Source organism: Hyalella azteca, unplaced genomic scaffold (genome assembly GCF_000764305.2).
Source record: "Hyalella azteca isolate HAZT.00-mixed unplaced genomic scaffold, Hazt_2.0.2 contig1759, whole genome shotgun sequence".
Lineage (NCBI taxonomy): Eukaryota > Metazoa > Arthropoda > Malacostraca > Amphipoda > Hyalellidae > Hyalella > Hyalella azteca.
The window spans coordinates 1-23,233 of NW_025932060.1; the positions used below are offsets into that span (position 1 = coordinate 1).

Genomic DNA, 23,233 nt, shown 5'->3' on the forward strand with positions numbered 1-23,233 from the left:
AATGAACACTTGATCCTAACACCTGAAGAAATTCCAATCGATGCAAGTACTATCTACTTCATGTTGAATGAAAGTTAAAAAAACTGCAATAGGCAAACAATGGAAACGTTTAACTATTGCATGAAAAAAGAAACTACATCGTTTCACTGCATTGGTACATTGCTCTCTGCTCTATTATTTCATAATTACTGTATCTTTTCAATCTGCTTCGTTTCGGAATTCTTTGCATGGATAAGTAAACCTCAGCTTCAAGGTGGATTTAGATGACATCGTAAATAATTAGACCGCTGCGACATGTCTAATTACTCTGTCTTTCATTGCAAATTGAACGAATTATCATGCGCCCTTATTGTGACTTATTAATAATTGATGGCTTCTAATCGAAAATTAGACATCAATCTTCCTTCTGGAACGGCACAAGTGTACCGATAGTTTAATCATTTGGTTCTAGAAAAGGGAAGGAAATCTCCTAATCTTAATATCGATATTTGATACCGATAATTCGGGTTTTTCTTTCCTGCGACCTGATGCGCAGGGGACGTGCGGCTGCTAGCTTGCAATCATCATCGTAATCCAATAATCAGCAGCAATGACAGTAAACCGTTCATTCTTAATTCATAAACATAATCTAATAAAAGTAACCAGTGCGGCTACGAATACCGCATCGTCCCACGCACAACCACACCTGTGTTCTGATCATCTGACCGCATTTTTTTTCATAAGTTGTCTTGATTACCTCTACTGTCGATCAAGGAAGCTTACGAGATGAGCGCAAAATTTGAAATTCTCAGTTGTTATGTTCATGAGTCCCTTTAGTGAGTCAAGCTCGTAGTTATGAACCACTGGCGTAGCACATCTGTGACATTGTTGACATCCGTTCACTGGATGAAGCAATTCTTGGCAGCGATTCGCGATTAAGGGAGAATATTGAGCAATTAGGTTGGAATATCACAGAACATCGTTTGAAATATGTACGATGCAAAGTTAAGAATGAGATATTGATTCGCTTCAACTAATTTTAATAGTACAGAGGTTACCGTGAGTCCATGATATCAACTTTCCCGCTAGGGTAAAAAGTAATGCCATACTTAAAACCGACTGCCCTGGTCCATCAGTCACAGCAAACGGACTATGAAGTCTACTGGTAACTTGCTATCTTAACTCTGAAGGTGGTGGTGGATTTTTCTTGATTCTGCAAAAAGCTGATCATTGGCAGATTTCTGTTTTCTTGTCCCGTTCAGATGGCAGGGAGTTTGAACTGGAACTTCTGACTCTAGTTTTGAAGTAACTGAGTTGAGAAGCACTTCTGCTGCAGAGCTGTGGTAAGGAACGGTGGTGCACAGGCTTCGTTCGTTTTTCTAGTTGATACTGTTTCAATTTTTTTGTCCTCGGTTTCAACGACGGGTGGTTCTTGATGGGTCTGAACAGAGAAGGCGGTATCGACTTAGGAAACGAACTCTTCATTCGTTCGGCGAGATGTTGCTTTTTTGTATAACTAGATATTATTCGTGGGTCCTGAATTTGACTGGAATTCTCACTAAAGTCGTCATGCTCATCGTACTCGTTGGGCAGCGGCACAGGTGCTAGGCGCTGGGTAGGTGGTCTGCCAACGTCTGCATCTTCTTCAATTGTTCTCCACATGAAAGCGCACTCTTCCTCGTAGCAGCCCTCCGGCGTGGACTCTTTGATTATTTCATCTAAATTTTGTCGAACTTCTGGTGGGCGGTGGTACGGCTTCCATTTCATTACTGGCTTCCTTCTAACTGCCAGTCTGGCTTTCAGAGACGCAGGTAAATGGAAATTTGACTTTTGTGTGATGTGTGGGTTCTTCCAATCAGCTTCGGGATGATCAACGTCTCCGCCATCATCTTCCATGGGCAGGACTAAATAATCCATTATTTTCTCGGTGTCCGCACCCGTCGCCACGAGCATTTGATTAGTTCCAACAGCCGCGACAGCGCTGCCCACATGCCTGCCAAAAACACCTTCTTGTTAGTAACTGCGATTCACTCACGTGAATCGCATATAAATAAAATACTTAAAATACTATCTGGCTCTACATCAAGGGCAGGGTGGCCCAGCGGATAAAGTTCAGAGAACCATCAATGGCACAGAGAGGTGCGGGTTCAATCCCATCGCTGTGCACCCGTTTCTGGTCAGGATCGGCGATGAGGCCAGGCGGTTGCAAAGCAAAATTTGAGCAGTGAGTTGCGTGTTCGAGACCGCAACAAGCTGTGAATGTTCTGCGATGTTAAGAAACGGCGACAGGATTTCGGCCTAATAAACGCTGAAACCGCTTTCATTGTTATTAAGATTGAAATAAGAGATTGTATACCAGGTATATAAACATTGTTTGAGGAAACAGTGCATCAAGAACTGACCAGAAGAATTGAAAGAACGTCTTTCAGCGATATGAATTCGACGATTAATTACCATATCTATCAGTACTTATTCATTTAAGACGATATCTACTCGCCACTAATTAATTAGCGAACTATATTTAAAGTATGACACGCAACCAAAATATGGGCAGTAATTGCACATAATTAGAAATTTTTTCTTGAAACGAATGAATGCCGCACTTTATACATTATATCACATTTGACATTATAGTAAGAAGCCCTCATGTCTGTTTGAACTCTAAAAAAACACTTGAGACAATTCTAGTAGTAATGCCCTTCATGGAAGCCCACATTCACCTCATGGGAGCTGCTTCACGCCTGATGACACAGATGCTGAAGACTGTGATGTGTTTGGGCATGTTAGTTATAGAAATTATTTGAGCATCAAAAATATACGCGCGGTTGAGTTTAGTGGCCAAATGTTTACTAGCGCTTCAGCTATTAAGCTATCTCGCACCGAAAGTCAAGATGAACATCACCATAGAGGTGGAAGGTCTCAATTATTCATCACCACAAGGGGTGGAAGGTCTCAGATGTCCAGCCCGCTGAAGCTGGCTCGAAGGAAGCAGCGTTAGCATCTCAAAGAGACGAAGTGACAAGGAGGGACAGAGAAGGGAAAGAGACAGAGAAGGGAAATGTAAGGAATCCTACCTACATAATAATTTAATGTAAGGAACCCTACCTACATATTAACTTAACCCCACAACTGAGACCTGCAGTCAGACACCGCGAGCTCAGCGGTAGGGCGCTCAGGAACAATCCCCCTAGGAACGCGCGGTTGATTTGCGGCTCAAAAGTACCTCTGTACGAACAATGCGGCTTTGCAATAAGAAATTTACATTAAATCATCCATTGTGTAATGCACAATAAACTCGTATGTAAGTTCTGAGGACTTATGAAAACCCGTCTACATCGTTATTCGTTGGAATGGGAAGAAAGGAGTCAAGTCAAATTACGCTCGTCGGGCACTAGCTTGCCAGTAGAGAGCTTTCCAAAGTAACTATTAAAGGTCACCCGATTTCACTTGCATTTTTTTTAAATTAAAGATGATTCTTAGAATCCACAACGATGCGTGTTTGAGTATGAACATAACATGTTTTATTTATTTCAGCTGTTATAAGCATTACATTTTGTCTTGCTTCGTTGAAAGCTTAATTGAGCACTAAACAATCTTACAATATGAAAAACACTGTATATTAATAAGGAATAAAACATATCAGCGGAAAAAGCAATTTTTTATCACTTCAAAAATTAAGCATGTGGTAGAAATCATAGTTAAAATGCCGGCATCACTGTTTTAGAGACGTTTGCAACCGAAAGATGGTTGGGAGTTGAACGTTTAAGTGGATGTGAACTTCGAAGGATTTGATATAAATTTTAATAATATGCATGTGAGGGAGATCCATACGCACGTTACCCTGGTCTGCAAAGACCTCGCACGTTACCCTGGTCTGTAAAGACCTAGCACGTTACCCTGGTCTGCAAAGACCTCGCACGTTACCGCGGTCTGCAAAGACCTCGCACGTTACCCTGGTCTGCAAAGACCTCGCACGTTACCGTGGTCTGCAAAGACCTAGCACGTTACCCTGGTCTGCAAAGACCTCGCACGTTACCGTGGTCTGTAAAGATCTCGCGCGTTACCGTGGTCTGCAAAGACTCGCACGTTACCCTGGTCTGCAAAGACTCGCACGTTACCCTGGTCTGCAAAGACTCGCACGTTACCCTGGTCTGCAAAGACCTCGCACGTTACCCTGGTCTGTAAAGACCTCGCACGTTACCTGGTCTGCAAAGACTCGTACGTTACCCTGGTCTGCAAAGACTCGCACGTTACCCTGGTCTGCAAAGACCTCGCACGTTACCCTGGTCTGTAAAGACCTCGCACGTTACCCTGGTCTGCAAAGACTCGCACGTTACCCTGGTCTGTAAAGACCTCGCGCGTTAATTACTGACAATTAGTTTTGAAATCGATAATCGTTATAAAATTCAAAATTAGCAATCTTATAAGAAGAATGGTTAACATTTTATTGCATTACAAATAAAAACTGGTCCAAAAGCCTAATGGTTTTTAAATGCATAATTGTGCATTATGATGAGAAGATTGAATTGTGAAAGAAACAAAATTCATGGATGAAAGCTCTTCAATGTCCAACAAATAGTATGAGACAAATTGGAGCAATTTGTGTTCCTATGCTTTATTCATGCTCATCTTTCTTGTAACTTAAAGTAGGACTGAACTTGAGGTGTTGTTCAGACAGCGCGCGTTACCGTGGTCTGCAAAGACCTCGTACGTTACCCTGGTCTGCAAAGATCTCGCACGTTACCCTGGTCTGCAAAGACAGCGCACGTTACCCTGGTATGCAAAGACCTCGCACGTTACCCTGGTCTGCAAAGGACGTGTCACGCAGCATGGCTCCCGTGGAGGTGAAGAGTCCGGACGCGATCTTCCCCTTCTTGGTGGCGTCGTCTGCCTCTGATCTCTCCTCGTCAGACTCTTCTTCTATGTCGGGCAGAATAAACGTCTGTTGGTCCTCAGGGATCCTAGAAACAACACAATACAATCATTTCTCCAAAGAATAAGCAAGGTTTGGGTATCAGATAATTATCAGCTTTAATATATGTTTATTTTTTTTAAATTATAACTCTGGCTTTAATCAAACTTAATAACTTAAGATGAAATTTCCACAATTATGATGCAAAGTAAAATGAAAATGTGAATCAAGGATATTCATATCATCCTTATAGACGGACAGAACTTATAGTATCAAAGTTATGCGTTGCTAGACAAAAACAGTTTTCATCCAACTTATAGCTACGATCGATGACTTAATTCTATGACAATTTCCTGTGAATCTGTCCAACTTGTTTCTAACATTAACTTTTACTGTTGAACTTTGCTTTTTATGTGTATGATTAATTGCTAAGTTGGCAGTTAGAATTTGGTTTCAATTTAATTTAATGAAACTTCAGTGTTAATTGAATGACAACAAAATTCACATGCAATAGATTCTCGCTAATCCGCATCGTGTTAAAAAAAAAGAAGAAATTACGTGTTAAAAGCGAATTGATACAGGTAGTAGAAGCATGGAACTAGATTGAAATTGAATCAGACAATAATTCAATCCACTGACGTCATGTGGGCCACTGAGCCTCGGTGAGCCTTCTTCTTGAAGTGGACGGCGGCCTCGGTGTAGGGCAGCACGGGCGCCGTCTGGTCGAAGTAGATGTCCTTGGTGAGCGGCGGCGTCTTCAGGATGAGGGTGTCAACAATCAGATACGAAACCTGCCGTACAAATTAAAAAGTTTCATTTTCAAATCATGAAAGGGAAGTAAAGACACCCAAGTTATAACAACCTTTTTTTAGTTAAATACCTACCAGTCTAGGAGGCTTAACTTATATACGAGGTCTATTCTGAACGTAACGTATCTACGTGGTAAGCAAATTTTCTGAATGTCAGATTTCGTAGTTGTCTGTAAATTTGTCATCATCAGATTAAAGGTAGAATGTTTCATGCATTATTTTCACAATAAAAAATGAATACCAACCAATACATTATGAAACATGGATGAGAACCCGGTCCAAATCTAAAACGATGTTCACAGGTTGCATCGCAATTTGAAAGGTGTTCGTTCCAATTTATTTGTGTTCAACATAGAGGAGCTGTTTCTAGAGCGGATCAACAATACCCACCGTGTCGGGGTACCTTGACCTACCATTTATAAAGAGGGAATATGATGTGTTGCAATACGGGGGCAGGATGTCATTAAAAAATTAAGTTCAAAAATAGGAGTCGAAAGTTAGCCTTGCTTAAAGAGGGTTCAAACGGTTTTTACTTAATTCATGTTACTTCAACTAGAAAAATCATTGTGATAACAGGGGAGACTTTACAAGAGTAAAACGACATTCGTGGATTCGAAAAGAGAACCGTAGCACGGTCGTAAAATCTCCTTGAATTAATAAGTTCTCGTAAAAAATTAATCGTAAATCTCCTCATTCTTAATAAGTTATGATACGAAAATGGTCCTGACCTCATTATAAAAATTAGTGCTGGTCTTGGAAGAATTAATTTTGCAAGTTCACATTCATGATCACGTTATCACTAAGAATTATTTTAGAAGGAGAGTAACGAATATTGCCATAGGGGAAAGGATCGTTCCAGCCACCATATATGGCATCAGCAGGAGGCGCGCGCTGCTCACTTTCATATGTCGATCAATTATCCAGTTGAGCTCAAAGTCCTCGTCGTCGTCACCGAAAGGATTGATCAGCTGCTCTGCCACCTGTTGAAAGAAGTCATAAAGTTACTGCTATTTAAAGACGGATGTCATGATGATGAGACAGAAAATTAATTCGGATAATCAAATTACAAATTCGTCACGACTGTTGGCATGGACCGATAAGATGGATCGAAGTTTGATAAGAACCAAAATAGCTTTCCATCACAATGACTAGCTCCGTTCTCCAACAATTTGTGTCGATCCCAAAACAAACTCATGCCAATAAAAATAAATAAAGTAGAAGTAATAATTATCACCTTAAGCAATCCCATGTAGAAGAAGAACTGTAGGAGGGTGAAGTAGGGGATGTAGAGGTCCGGCTTCATCTTGTACGGTATGGGGCTCTTCTCTACGAACTGCCGTCCCACGATGCAGGCGATGAAGAAAGCGTACGTTGCTATGGTCACCACCTTACGTATAGATCGCGTTAGCGTCGGCGTATAGCGTCATCGAAATATTATCATATATTGTGTGTATCGGAATGTATTCTTCAAAAGAAGGTTAAAATTGTGATTGTTTCGTTTTTTTATGTGTTTCAGTTTTTTCAAATTATGCAGTGTAATAAGATGCGTTCTAAAGTCTACTTTAAGTTAAATGCAATTGTGTAATTAAATCGAAACACAAAATTCAAATAACAGCCATATTGACGAGCAGGCGAACTTGAAAGTTGAGAATAATTTTCATAAATTTCATTTTATTTAACGAATAAATAAATTTTTGCGACTAATAAATGTTCAAGTACATTGTACCTAGCAGAAAAAGAATTGCTTGCTACAAAGCTGCAAATTGGCAAAAATAACTTATTATCGGTCATTTACGAGGGTTTGCAGCATGCATTTAAATGTACGCTTGACGCTGTCAAAATATTAGCGTTGAGACAGTCACCTGAGTGTACACGAGAGGGATGCTCACCCAGTCATAGCACCACAGCAAACCACACTTGGATCTGAACTCCAGGAATGTCTGCAACAAGACAAGGACAGTACGAACAGATGCAACAGGAATTGTTACGTTACAATTGGCTACATGTAAGTTGTGTTGAGGGTTATAATCAGAAAACGAAATAAGCTAGATGAGATGAATATACCAACAACTTGATTAGATATTCGTTTCCAAGATGATTTATAGTATAAAGAAATAAGGAACTGCGTTTCGATAAATTTACAATTACAGAATATTTTACTTTGTTTGAAAAGAGTCTCAATTTTTTCGACCGCGTGATCAGTGACGCAAGATAATTAAGCAAGCAAATAACGTCCGTGGAAATTTCGACAAAGCTGGCTCCAGATTTTAATTAGCAAAAGTCTCAACTTTCCGAAAGATTTCAGAACTGATTCTCAGCAAAAAATTCAATTCAGTAACAATCAGCGAACCGGCAATTTAAAGAAAAGTAACATTGTCGCAACTATACAATAATAATAGCGGTTTCAGCGTTTATTAGGCCGTAGACCTGTCGCCGATTCCGTAGACCTGTCGCCGATTCTTAACATCGCTGAACATTCACAGCTTGGCTTGTTGCGGTCTCCAACTCGCAACTCACTGCTCCAATTCTGCTGTGCTTAACCGCCCGGCCTCCTCGCCGATTCTGACCAGAAACTGGCGCACAGAGCTGGGATCGAACCCGCGCCTCTGCGCCAATCCTGGTACTCTGAACTTTAAACACTGGGCCACCCTGCCTATAGAAATGAACGAATTCTCAAAACATCCAATGACCAAACTGCCGCACTGACGCATAAGAAATTAGATTTATTGGTGAACGAGAAAAACGGCACACACTGATCAGACTGTGATTGTCGGATGACGAAGATCTTGTTTAACTAGAGATACCATTTATCAGTTCACACGATACAAGGTGAAATCCAAGCCATCGATTACAGTAACGTAGTGTTTAAATTCGTGGTGCGTTAGTGAAGTTCTGAAGTTCGTGAAGAATATAGTGAAAACAAGAAACGCTGGAGACAACGCATGATAACTATTTCACCTGCGTGTAAACTAGCGGTATGGACACCCAATCATAACTCCACAGCATGCCGCACATTTGTCGATAGTCATTGAACTCCTGCTGGAAAAAAGGCATAAATAGTGACACCAAATAATTACCTCACGCAATGAAGACATGAAACTTCCTAAATCAGTGGCAGAAATTACACCTGTTACAAGTGGTTAGCGATAGGTGCAAATTCTAAATTATAATAGCTTCTATAAGTTTACCTCTGAAACTCGGAACAATAAGACATAGAAGCACATGCACGATGAGTCTCACCTCCATAATAAGTTTGGCTCCATATGGATCAATAATTCTCTTCTCTAGGGAAGCCTCTCGCACAAGAGCTGTGAACCACGTGAACGGCACCCAGTAGGTGTTGAACTCCGTACTCGGTACAGACTTGTACAGCTGTAGCTCCGTGCTGGTCATGAAGCCTGTAGATCATTATACGAATATAGCAACCAAAAGCATCATCGCACAAGAAGTTCAATTCAATTATTGGATCGAAAGTTCTCCTGCAAAAGTTGTACAGATATATTTTTCCAACCAATTATCTGTGATTTCAAGTGATTCGCTTGACACCAAGAAAGATAAAGCGAAAACATGGGCACAGTGTAGGCCTGCCTACTCGTATTAAGTTCGTAGACACGTCGTGTCTTGTAGAGGGCGGCTAAGGACAATTACGTCTGCGATAATTTTCCGATTGTTATGAAAGTGTATACCTTAATGTTAGTATTGCATCATGTTGCACACGGACAATGCACTGCAACAATGGATCCCCACCGCACCTGCCTCGACTATGTGGTCGAAGGTAGGGAATCTCCTCTTAACGGCCGACGATATGGAGCGCAGCACGAGCACGAGGCTGAGGTTGAGGTAGCGCACCATCGTGCGTCGCAGCATACGGCCGTGGTCGTCGTAGCCTGATACGTGCACTGCTATAGAGTGCAGCAGCCTGCCGAGCAACAAAATTAAATGATTATCGTGTAATGAAGTAAAATGTCATGCAGGAAAACTATGAAAACACGGCTTGTTACATGCAATAGTAGGAAAATAAAGACAACTTTAAAATGTACTGGCATAAAATACGCATGTACAAAAATGAATGTGCCATAAAATATTTCCCATAAGCTTTCGCTTGATAAATAATTTTTCATTTTAGCACATTCTTCTTGGCTACAATATCCTGGCTCACTATTCGGTACTTGATATGCACGAATGAAAATTTACGTAATGAATGAGTGGTAAACCAATCCAAGACTAACTTGAGCCTAGAGATAATATATGATTTATTATACAAATTTCAATCAACTCAGCTTGTTCACACTTGCGATCGTTATAGGATTCATTTAAAAAATGTCCTTTGCCTAAGCCTTTCAAAATTTCCACTTCAACACTCTTTTCGAAGTAGTAGCATGCCGATTAAATCTTATCAATCTAAATTCCACGTAAAAATATTCACACTGATATCTACAGTCATCCTAAAATATCGACAGTTAATCACTTGCCGTTATTCAAATCTGCAATGACGCTCGTTGCATCTCAGTCAAAAATTCCCCATGTTTGAGCATCGTCACGAAACAGCTTTGTGGGCAACTCCATGCAAATTACCAATAATCGTCAAGACATCGAGTGTCCTTAAATACGGCCATAAGTTATTGCAGTATCATGACTCACTTATCCGGCCACGGAATCGCCATGTATTGTTGCCACCATCTCGAAGCCACGAAGGATACGTAGAAGCCGAGTATGAAGGACAGGGGAATGTAGTTCATGAACGTATCGCAGTACAGGGCTACGCGCTCAAACGATCTGCGTAAAAGTTCACTAACATAACGTCGGGCTTGCAACCATGAAAATCTAGCATTGCATGAAAACTTTTTTTTAGCGAAGATTTCAAGCAGTGTAAACGTTATACTCAAGTACATATTGCTAAGAAGATACTCATCATCAATATCTCTAAGGTCCGTGAAATCTAAGATGCAATAATAGCTGTGAATTTAATGAATTAAATAAGTTGTGAGAGTACTTTATAACAAGAATTATGAGCTCATGCTCAAATTCTAATCAATGCCAACTTTATTCTAATTCTAACTGAATATGGAAAAAATTACAGCACATTAGACAAGGGAAGCTGAAAAATGATTGCCGGACGCTGTAAATCAATCTAAACGCTGTAAGAATTCAGATTTTGATAATTAAATTGTATTATATCATATGTTCTCACCTCTTTTGATCCTCAGTAAAGAAATGTCGGTAGGTGATGCTCATGGCACCGTAGGCCACGACGAATAGAAAAAGTTCTCTATAGACAAGCTTGTAGAGAGAACCTTTCCATTTGAAGAGCAGCCGCGTGAACCCCCCAGATGTCGACGAAGCAACATCGTACTGGTAGGAGACCGTCATACCTCTGCATCAAACTCATGCTAGGCATAACCTCAACGCTGTGTTATACTGCCTCACATGTAGACTTAATTCTAAGGAGAAGGTATACTGAAAAAAATAATGCGGATGGGATCGCAATCTAATGGTTTAACAATGTTACGAATTAGGAAAGTGTTAAATCGTGTATTTAAGCAAACGAATCGATCAACTACAACGCTGAGCGCAACATCCGACTCAAAATAACGAAAAAACTCTACCGGATGACGCACTTTTTTGCTCGACGCACATGCCATACGAAGACTGGCGCGGCAGTTTAGTTGTAAACGATCAAACCACTTGGCAGAGCGAGAAGCGCTCCTAGGCAAGCACGGGTGTGCTTGCTTCCTTCCCTGAGTTGCATTCACTCCCAATGGCCGTCAAATATTTAGGAGGAAATTCAAATATCAATTATATATACCATAGAGTTTAATGAAAGCGCTCATTCAATAAAATATTACTCGCATTACTATGCTTAGTGTGTCTCGTACTATGATTATTATGAGAAGTTTACGTAAAAAAATACTTATTAGTACTGAGAAAATAGAGACAACAAAAATCTTTTAACAGAGTCAAGCTTCAAACTTTAATTATGTTAGCTTAAATCGTACGTAACAACTTAACAAGACAGAAATAGGAGTATACTGCACCAATGGCAGCCGTCATGCAGGAAGCAGCAATGCGCCCCAATAACAGCAGTTGTAAGATGCTGACGTTTTCTTGGAAATATAAAGATTTCGGTTCGATGGAATCACATTTTTGACTTCAGTGGAGTATTGTTACTTAATATAAACGAGATTAAATCGCCATTTGCATTATAAAATCTAGCCCAAGACAGGCCCCAAGTGGATCATTGTAAAGCCATTTTTAGAATCATAAAATGATTATAATTATCGAATCCTTCAAAGAAGAAACACTGCTTCCGCTGTAAAGTGAGACTAGCAGCGCTTTAAGGAACACTGTGAACGCAGCGTAACTCTTCCTCAAGACGAGTACGACGGTTATGAAATAGACATTTTTCTACTTCCTTGTGTGCACTGTACACTGGCATGCAACATCCACCTGGGAATTTTTTCTAAGCGCAGCGTCGCTGCACACACATAAAAACCGCATCTATGCCGTGTACAAAGATGCATGCTCATGTACACGAAGCTTAGGCAACAGTCTGATGGTGCAGGCGATGCAGTATTTCACGTTCACGCGTTGGCAAGAAGAATGTGGAGCTCCGAGCGTCGCGGTCACAACGAGCCTCAAAAAACTGACCAACGCGACTCACTTGCTCGGACAGTGGCAAGGCTCACGAGGCCAAAAAACGCTTCATGTTAGCTAATGATCTCGACGGTACATCTCAAGACAATTTGGCTTATGCTGAAGCTTTGAACGTTGAATTCCTGTGTTGTTGCGCATATCTGATGATGTTTGTTGGTGTTCACTAATTAATTTGACTACGTAATAATTTAACGTATTTGAAAATTTTAAGCGCAAATTTAATACAAATCTCAAATGAGGAATCGTTAAAGCCGATAAACAATTAGCATTGGTTACTTGACAGTATAAAAATTATAAGTAACTGCAAATTTCACATTATCTTAGATAAAAAAATAATAATTAGCTATTTTATATTAAAGTCTTTAAATAAATAGTCAAAGTAAAGAATCTCTTTACCGGTATTGAAGGAAACGATTCGCGTTCCCAATTCAGTTATCGATTTCGCAATAATTTATACGACATCTCAAGAAAATGAATTCGTATAGACATGGATGTGGATTTCAGCACTGCTTCCAGGAAAAGTAATTACTTTTATTCGCAAATGTAAAGTTTATCCAGAAATTATTAATAAATTTTGCAGCTTCAATTCCAATGATTTACTCGGAAATTTTATCACATCCAAGTCGATTCACGTGCATCAAGTGAAACAACGTACCAGTTAACAATGAAGTTTACCAGACATGCATTATTATCTGGGAGAAAGCGCACCATAGAAAATGTTTTTTTTTCGAATTTTAAATCTGCCTTCACTTCACAGAACTTTATTTACTCTGAGCTTCACATGATGTTCAAATCAAATAAATAAAAGTGGCACACACTTCCGAAGAGTCACAACGCCAAACGCCTTCGCATAATCCGTTTTCATGGATCACATTAAACAATAACCTTAAAAAATGGAGGTCACAACTAAAACTTTATTGCTAGGTTCATGTGGGGCACGCGTGTTAAGAGCGAGGTTTGCTGATTCAGCTCCACTCATGCGAGTATGACATAAGCACAAGGTAACGCACAACGCATCAACAAAAGGTTGACAACCTAACAAATAATATGCGCTCTCGAGGTCACCGAGACGACGCCTGTTGTGCTGCTGACTAGCGGACGTATACTGAAAACGATCGCGACCAACGTGAAAAAGTTGTGAAACCTTTTCGAAAATGCCCGTACATGTTTCCGTGTAAGCCAGATTCACAGACAATAACGATAGCGTTATAAGAGACCAGGGTGCTCACAGCAGCATGACTGCAGCTCTTAGATAAAAACATTCGAACTTTTCTGTCGCAGCGACCACGAGTTACGGCAGACATGTCGCGGCTGCGTCCTGTGCACAAAAACAAGGCCGGCGCTAACAAACGAGGCGTGAGCTTCGGAGTAGTGAACAAATGCGGTATCTCAGAGGAAAGCGAGATTCAAATTACCTAGGACTGAAAAATTCAACTTGATTCATCTTCTTTTATCAATAATTTTTATTGACAAATTTAATTCATATATTACTGGAACGAAATAAAAATAAATAAAAAGGTATGCAGAGATATATTGGTTTTGACTAGAAGTGCCTCCAACCTCACTAATTGGTGGATGATCAGCAGCTACTCATTTTGGTCAGTAAACTAGTCAAAGAAAAAAAATTAAATCATCAGTTAGCACAGTTGCTTCCCTTCTGTCTAGTTATGAGCCTTCTTACTCCTTGATATGCAAGGCAAGAGATTTTCGAACGCATACGCCTGATGAGGCTAATAAAAAATTTCGAAGTGATCAGCAAAAATGCGCCATTAGCCATTTTAGCATTTCATTGTTTTACCGAAGACACACTTCTTTCATATGCTAGAACCGTCGTAAAAAAGGAAAAGAATCGGCGACAGGCCACATCAAGCCTACATTTCAGCGCCGACATCATTATGTTATGTTACCGTATGTTATGTTAAAAGCTGGACAAACGTAAAAAGAAAAATTACCCCGGCTGAGCCAAGGTGCATTTTATAAATGAAGTAAACACATTATCGAACACGTATGAAGCGTTATCATGGAACCTACTTCACATGGAGTTTTCCTTCTATGGAATATACGGCTACGACAAGCCCTTCGGCGGGATATCAAAATAATTTTTGTAGCCAAATACCTGGTAAAACATTAAAAGATGAAAATAAGTTAAGGACTTCTCAAGTAACTATTATAAGGTATTCCACTTTCCCGAGCTTTCCTGTCAGCTTTACACATCATCTGGAGATCACCGAGGCTTGTTTCGAGTAAGACTTGACTGTACAACTTGACCAAGAAAGTGAGTGAGATCTCGTATGAACCCGAAGTGCTCATTGCGTGACAACTGACAAATGATGCAGAATAAAATCACCAGAAGTGCGAGTATCAACTGTTAAACACGTTTTTGTAGTGGGGTTAAGGAGAACTGCGTCCTCAGGATGCTCCATTCTCGCCTCAACTACTCATACTGAGAATCACGCACATTACACTCGGCAAAAGCCGAGTTGGAATTATGAATGCATGCGTAATACGGTTAAATAATGAATCTTCGCAAGTCGCTGCAGGTAATCACAGACTTAGATCTTTATCGCACAATAATTTATGGACCAGCTATTCATCGGATAAGATCAGACGACATGTTAGTGGAGGTAGAGAAGCGCGCTCCGTATAGGCTCCAAGATTCATCGCGAACTTCGAAAATTTTGAAACAGGCCATCATTTCAAACGGCAGGGTTTGACGAAGACAAAGTTTACAGCACTTTTAGATAAACATCACAAGCTCTTGACATGCAAGCCAGATATTACAGCCTCATAAATTTTTTATCGTTCATTGGATGTGATTTTACATTGGATGTGATGATTTATAAATTTCCACCATTCTGATAGGCGGAAGAGGCTTGAAATTTGTCAAGAAATTTTGATAATCTGAAACGTGAGACTTGGAAATCAGAGTATTAATTTATTAGCTAAAAATAGAACATAGCTGTAATGTTTGTCAAGAGGTTGCCAATCCTCCTTGAAGTTGGAGAGAAGCCAAGATTCTGAGTTCCATTGATCAACGGGACCATTTGTCTAGCATCGCACCTCACGAGATTCACGCTCAATTAACTAGAGGGCCAAAACAACTGGGCAATTCTCAACACCTCATGAACAGTAATAGAACACTCCCGAATTTGCGGACAAATCAATCAGATAGGAGACTCTATAGAAATGTCGAACTAATCAATCAGTAGAATGTATCAATCTGCAATCTCATGCGAACCCAGAATACGAAACGTCATGCATAGGTCGGCATCCGATAGAGTTTCTATTCAAATTTCTCATCGAGCGTTCGTGTTAACAGCATTTTCCTGCAGCCCGTAACAGTAAGTAAAGCAAGTGTACGATATATCTCTAGCCGAAGACATAAACCCAGCAATTTATTCGTCAGTGTGAATAAACCTCTAGAAAACTAAACTAAATTCAGCACATACGAAGAACGACACGAATATTTCCAGTGATGGGTGATCGCTCTTGAGACATTAAATGAACGAAACTTTCATAGAAAGACTGATGAAATTTTAGCTTATTCCATAAGAACGTAAAGTGTATGAAAAAAAATGAAGTACGTAAAACTTTTAGCTAAAATCACGTGAAGATTTTGTAGAAAGTAAAATGGAAAGTTACGTTGAAGTATTTAAATTACAGAGAGGTAGGGCGAAGCAAAGAATATACAACTACATTAAAATTATTTACTGAACTAAAGTTTTTCTTAATAATTACAGAAATTCAACAATGAAACGCATGAGATAAATACACAAATGGCATGGCACGATTCTAAGGGCTGCATTTAAGGCAAGCAATGTAATTGATCATAGAACAACAGAGAAAATAAACTGGGCGAAAGACAACATACTCATTGTGCCGGGGTTGACGCTCTGAAAAATCTATGTTCGAAGTTCGTAATGACTAGACTCATCTCGCTTAGAGAGAACTAGAGCGTAACAAGAGAGTAAGCAAGCCATTTCTTATCCCCCAATTTGAATTCTAAAATTTTGATAACAAAACCGCAGGAAAATTTTATTCGACTAGTCTTTCCCCTCTAGAAATAGGTTCTGCTTAAGTTCTGCGCATCCAGACAAAAAATTACGCATTGTGAACTTCTCAAAAAAAAACACTCATTGCGCCCTTGCCCTGTTACCGAAATACTTTTACGTGTAATAACTATATTCAAACATATCTAGTGGCGATAGAGAGCAGCTTGGTGTAGTCTGCCCCCTTAGATCTGCTCATTTCCTTCAGTTTCTTGCGCAGGAAGGTGGGTATGGGCGCGAGGATGCGGGTGCCGAGTGGTGATCCTGTAAGAATTTGGTGAATTGTTCTAATCTGGACTCTAGGATGGACACCAGCTCTATTTTATTATTGAAAAATTTAATGTTTTATAGAAGCCAGACTAGGTTTTGTCACTTCTACAAAGAAATCGCATCTACATTGCATGATGTACACACAAAACATTACTGTGAAATAAATAGATAGCTTTTCGAGTGAAATTTCTTCGAGATAAGTTTACACACCATGTAAGAGATCGTCGAATAAAAAACCATCATGCTTTGACCGATTTAAACAACACAGTTGATGGATCAAAACTGCATTAGTTTACTTCTCTCTCTAAAGGTGCAAAAGAATTCGAGCCTCCAAAGACAGCTAGATAAATTACAACAATGCTCTGTCGAACAAAATAATCTTAGGATTAAGTGCTAGGTAGGCATAGCTTGGCACAATCGTCAGTCAGCATCCATGAGAACAGGTTAAAGTACTAGCAATAATATCAAGTGGTCATGGCATTGATGTTTATCTTCATTGGAACAATGTGAATATAAATAATATATTCATTCAATGCACATTTTAGACAAAACCAATAATACTTAAGCATTACTTACCATTTTCATCTACAAGTACTGCATTATTGCTGTCAAATTTTGGGATGAAAGCTTTCTGTTCTTGATGGCAGCCAACTATGATAGCTTTCTTCATTTCCCCTTTGACGGTGACAAGCACTTTATCCCCTAAATAAAGCAAACAAATTCAGGTCTAAAATGTTAGGGAAAACTAGATTTATGACACATCATACCTCATTCAAATGTACACTAGAATGAAGTAATTAAAACTTTCCATGAACTTACATTAACAATATACTTGTATAGTATAGGTATTTATCAGAAATTTTCTAAGCCAGCTGTTTCATTACAAACAAAATCATTGAAACACTGCGATATAACATGCGGCTTATAAATAAAGTTGAACAATAAGAATGCAAGAATATGGTACACACCTGTGACACCGTACTTTATCTTTGAATAAATATGGATAATTTTAGGAGGTTTCCCATCCAACATGGCAGCCTTGCCGATCTCACTGTTGTCAACCACTCTCACCCGAGTCATCTTACAGACTTGTCTTGTGGTGTAAGAGCAGTGCACACTTCTGCTTCCCACCTGCAAATGGGATCAAGATATTCTGAACAATATATTTATATTGTGAAGTATAAATCTAAGCAAATTGTGAAATTTCCTAAAAAAGAAATTGCAGAAATTTAGATGTGAGGAATAAGATGTTATTTCTAATCCTAAGCATTCATGATAACATTTTATATCACTCATCCTTCAGGACAGCATGTTTTGATTAAAAAAGAGCTTAAAATTATGATATCAGATAAAAAAATTTTTTCACTTGAAAAGTTAATTATGAGTAGACAACTAATCTTTATTCATTTTTAGTAGGTATTATTCTAATATCCAAAATATAAATTGTTATCATTTCTAAATTCCAAAACCATCACAGATGAAATAGAACAACACAATCACACACACAAAGGGATAGATAGATTATAGAAGGAATAGTCACAATTCTCCATAATTTCTTTCAAAATAAAAATGCATTAAATATCGTAAAAAATGGATGTGACAAACCAAGTATATGCATTCAAACTAAAGAGACAATACATTTTTTTTAACTGGGCAAAAACTGATATGATGTTGCTAATTGTGCTACAAATAGTAAGATTTTGTTGGAAGTATGGGATCAAATGCAGCCAGAATCAGGCATAGAATATATCTACTTGGCAAGCTGCAACTAGATTTTTTGGGCCATTGTTCTATGGATTTGCCAGCTGTGATTCGATTTATTGGAGCTGTGATTCCATTTAATGGAGCTGTGATTCCATTTCTTTGAGCCATGAATTCCATATTTTGACCAGGCCACCATGGAATGCCATTTATGAGCTGCAAACTTATTTACTAAGTCAGTAAGTCTCATGCATGTGTTACTGCAAATATCTAATGTTACCCTAAAAAGTCTGATGGTAGAGCAACACTAACATTTGTCTTCACTCAAGTGGCAACTGTATACATGAATAACGTGATAATGCAATCGGACCACTCTGACGTAAATGCAACTAGGCAATCCTCACAGAGTGTGTACCGGTATTTAGAAAATTCCATGACTTTTCCATGACCTGGTTCTAGTAATCTTTGAATGTTAACTGAAAAGAGAGTAGTTAGTGCAGCAAAACCAAACTTTGCCAAAACATGTACAAGATGTGTATCAAACTTACGCATCCATTGGTATATTTATTTTATTTTACAATTTTATTATGAATCCATTTTTCTCTGCTGGTTCCTAATGAAACCGCTTGGCAGTTGGCATTAATGGATTAACACATGCAGCACTGAAAAAACTTCCTTTTTTTCCATTTATTTGCAAATTCCATGACTTTCCATAACCTGAAATGAAATCCCATGACTTTCCAGGGCTGGAAAATGAAAAATTAAATTATATGACTTTCCAGGTTTTCCATGACCAGTACACACCCTGTCTTTAATGAAATGTTTAAAGTTGACTTGTTATTACGTTCTACAGGATATTTTGGCAGGAATGTTGAAGTAATGCAGAATGGGGAAGTTGAAAATTATATAAAACGTGTTTGCAAAGTGCAAACCACAATATTTTCAATCAAACAATAATACATGTCACTAGTCATTAGAGCTGCTAGATTCCATACCCACTAAAATTATATGATAATAGAGCCACAATATATCAGAAAATTTTAGGACTCATCCTGACCTGGCCAGAATATTGGGTAAACGCGGTATATTCCAACATCGTGGGTAATTCTGACACTTCTTGACTTTCTTCCTTTATATTAAGCTTTTTCTTAGTTCCATGCATTTGTTGATGGTTGAAATAGTGACGTCATACTTTTGCGCGCCATACTATTACCAAAACACTAGGTCTGGGCCATCTGGCAGGAAAATGTTGAGATCCAAAGAGAGACAGTGCAAGTCACCCAGTGAGAACATCGAAAAATGTGTCAAAGTTGATAGTTGACCTTGCTCTACCAAATAGTGATAAACTGTTTGTGTAGAAAGAATATTATGGTTTGAGACTTTTAACCCTTTACGCCCTGAATTTCTGGGATGAAAATCGTAAAATTCACTTTTTCGGTTTTGAGTCTCACTCCAAAGCTGACATTCTGACCTATCCAAAATGCGTCTCGATGTTGTAGCTCAAAAATCATAGGAGGTGATAGATTTCTACAGTACCCCCTTTTTGTCAGTTTTCTAAGAATTTCACATTTTCTTTCACTTTTTTGGAAAAATTCCCATGAACAAAAAAGTCTTAGATTTATCTTTTACATGTGTACTAAGTTTCAAAGTTATCTGTCAGTAATTAACCAAAATAGAATTTCCATAAGAAATTGGACATTGCCATTGGAAATTGGAAATTTTATTTCGGTTACTTACCGACAGATAACTTTGAAACTTGGTACACATACCTATGTAAAAAATAAATCTAAGACTTTTTTTATTCCTGTGAATTTTACGAAAAAATGACAGAAAACGTGAAATTGTTGGAAAACTGATGTTTTTTTCTGTGTGACAAATTCGTCACGCCAGGGCGTAAAGGGTTAAATAAGTCTGTGAATATATTAGGAATCCTTCAAGTATACTTGTATTTGCTGATTTCAAGTGGTAAATAAATTAATGGATGATTAAGTTAAGAGACGGTTTTAGATACATAAAAACTAATTCCAACATAGCTTGGAATTAGACACACACCAAGGTCAGGAAGATGTGCCAGGTGCGCGGGATTTTATATTGTCATTTTAATGACCTGCGCGGTGCGCCGTACTATGCCGGTAAAAAAAATGCGCAGTGCGCCGACAGCGCCGTACTTTTAGAGAGCTAAAATAGTTTAAATATGGACGTGCGGCAATGCAAATTACGTAATCACACTGACCGTACACACAAACGTGTATCCGCACTGTGTTGTGGTTGGATACGAGTTAACTAGATTGCTAATGCGTCACCTCAGGACTCAGGTTCTAAGAGTCAGCACAGTAATGAATATTCATTCATGGATCACAATTCAATCTGACATGAATTATGTACAGAACTAAAGAAGGCAACATGGCTTTAGATGTGCCATCGGTGCCTTCTAATGAATGGACTGGTTGAGGCAAGTAGGGTATGAACCTGTATGTCAACAGTATGATCCTGCTGCATTCCTGCATGCCAATGTTGGGACTACATTACCGACATCCTCCCGGCCGGCAAAATCAACACGATCAATACCTAATAACAATGCGCGTAAATGGACTATACAAATTAGGTCAATATGGCATAATTACAGAGCGTAATTATGCTATGTGATACCTAATATGAATATATATATATTTGCAAGATAAGTCAATGGTCTGTCGTTTATTTTTGCTTCATTTGAGCAATAATGGTTTCCAAATCTGGGTGCGTTATGTTATATCATGTGTAATTTGAATGTGCAAAAATTATAACGATCATATGAAAATTGTTACGTAGGTTATCATAGCACGAATCACAATAAAGTATCAAGATTGCAGCTCTACCACCAGCCTTCATTGAATTATCCCACCTTTTTTCTAAAATTCAATAATCTCTCTTCCAGCAAAGTTTGCGAAATTCATTAGCTGCATAAAATACTCTCTGCTGTGGTTCCGGTTGACATGAAAACTTGCGGTAAACTTGCGGTTCCAAAAATGGCAAGTGTCGGAATATATGGATTTTGTAGGTTTGCATTCTAAAGGCTTTTAAATAAATATGGCAACATTTTGTGACGTTTCATTGTTGCTGGCACGTAGTGCGGTGTTTTGAGAGTGATGTAAAGCAAACAGAACTTGAGTTGCGCATACGGTGTATTTTTTATAGCCATTCATTTTTTGCTACGTCCTTAGAGTGTTGGAAAATACGGTACGTGTTTACCCTTGTCACATTTACTTCTAATTTACAATTTTACCAGTGACACTGAGGCTCCAGGATTGGCATTTTTCTACTTGTTTTTGAAATCTCACGGCTCCAATCAGTCCAATGTGACAAATTTTCAAAACAATTGGAATCTTATAGCCCAATTGTGCACTTTTGTAAACAATTAGAATTTAGATAGGAGGTAACGCATCTGGCAGAAATCGTGCAGTTCCAGAAATGGCAGGAAAGCTCTAATCACGGCCCTACTGCCCCTACAGCTACAGGTATCAGGTAGATTGTATATTCCAGTTTCCACGCTTAGCACTGACATTTTGTGACATATACTATAATACTTATTATAACTTATACAATAATCTTGCAAGCTCCATAAATAGCAGGTAATTTTAATATTGCCTTTGCCACTGTTCATATTGCTCAGAAAGCTGTGGTTCTTTTTTGTTAACAAAATTCATTGTTTCCATTGAAAGTCAGACCCGCCAGACACTAGTGTGCTGTATCAATATTAGACGCTTCACGCTTAGCGGCATGATAGGTTAGCAGATACTAGATAGGGCATTGACGGACGATAGCATATAAATTAAATTAATCCACATAAGTATAGGTAACAACTCACCACTTGTAGTTGTGGAGTGATACGACAACATTTTTTGAGAGAAAACATGTTTATAGTTGACTTCAATATTAATTTGTACAACAAACACCGGCTCAATTGTGTGCATTAAACGCCGATTGCAATGAAGTGGCGAATTAACGATCTGTTGCAGCCCGCGGATTAGCGGCATTTACTATTAGCTTGACAACATTGCCGAGGAGAAATTGAACTTGTGTTAAACTTAACAGTGTGATCTGTTAAGTTTAATTTAAACATTGCCGATGAGAAATTAGGCCTAACAGTGTGATCTGTGATGAGCATTGATATGCATTCATATACATATAAATTCAATTCTGATTACTCGCAACCTGTAAAGGTTTACAAATCGTATATACTTTGTTTGCTGTACGTGTCTGTCGAATATTCGAAAAAAATGATTTGATATTGCCAATGAATCGTAAAAAAAGGTTTACGTCATGGCACCAAATCGTGAGATGCATTGTGGGATAGGCTGCCATATTTGTAGCATGGTCTAGCTTTCGCCCACGTGTTCAATCTACTTCATTTATCTCTCTTTGAAGTTTTTGCTTGAAGATGGGACGCTGCTGTGCCGTTGTTGGATGTACCAGTTGTTCTTAAGACTATTTAAACAGAAAATTGGACAATGGAATGGTTTCTTCAGTTTATCAGCCACGAATGCCGTGTATATCGTATCAGTTTACGTATCGCACTGATATACGTATCGTAAATCAGTGAACAAGCCGTTAATATTTGTAATATACGATACTATATATTTTCCAGGGGCAAAATCTGTCACTTGCCAAGTTGCCACTAGATAAGCTACATAAGTATGAATAAAAAGCAATCATATATACAGATCAGATTACATTGTAATGATCCAATATTCCTCACTTTGCCAGAAATGACAGTGTTGTTGCAGTTTGCTGGTTTGTGGGTTTATATCTCCCGCACCCATCCATTCACAAATTGCTTCAAAGTTTTAAGCGTCTCATATGCCTTGAATTCTGTATTG

At 38.8% G+C, this 23,233-nt stretch overlaps 2 protein-coding genes across 3 annotated transcripts; both read right to left on the bottom strand.

Annotated features, from left to right (window-relative positions):
- Nucleotides 1-6: 6 nt before the first annotated feature.
- On the bottom strand, nt 7-11,384 carry LOC108671476 (bestrophin-4-like). Its single transcript, XM_047883938.1, has 10 exons — nt 10,892-11,384; nt 10,342-10,476; nt 9,453-9,619; nt 8,941-9,098; nt 8,659-8,736; nt 6,935-7,087; nt 6,600-6,680; nt 5,531-5,682; nt 4,768-4,940; nt 7-1,985 (listed from the first exon to the last, which is right to left on the bottom strand). The coding sequence occupies exons 1-10, from the start codon at nt 11,068-11,070 to the stop codon at nt 1,207-1,209; spliced, it is 2,055 nt and encodes a 684-aa protein (XP_047739894.1). The 5' UTR covers nt 11,071-11,384; the 3' UTR covers nt 7-1,206.
- Nucleotides 11,385-16,047: 4,663 nt separating this feature from the next.
- LOC108671478 (39S ribosomal protein L14, mitochondrial) lies at nt 16,048-23,233 on the bottom strand. 2 transcript variants are annotated; one of them, XM_018159030.2, is made up of 4 exons: nt 23,113-23,233; nt 17,642-17,804; nt 17,250-17,375; nt 16,048-16,667 (listed from the first exon to the last, which is right to left on the bottom strand). In XM_018159030.2, the coding sequence occupies exons 2-4, from the start codon at nt 17,751-17,753 to the stop codon at nt 16,540-16,542; spliced, it is 366 nt and encodes a 121-aa protein (XP_018014519.1). In that variant the 5' UTR covers nt 17,754-17,804; nt 23,113-23,233; the 3' UTR covers nt 16,048-16,539. The 2 variants fall into 2 exon arrangements, with proteins under 2 accessions (XP_018014519.1, XP_018014518.1); XM_018159029.2 differs by lacking the exon at nt 23,113-23,233 and adding an exon at nt 22,222-22,482.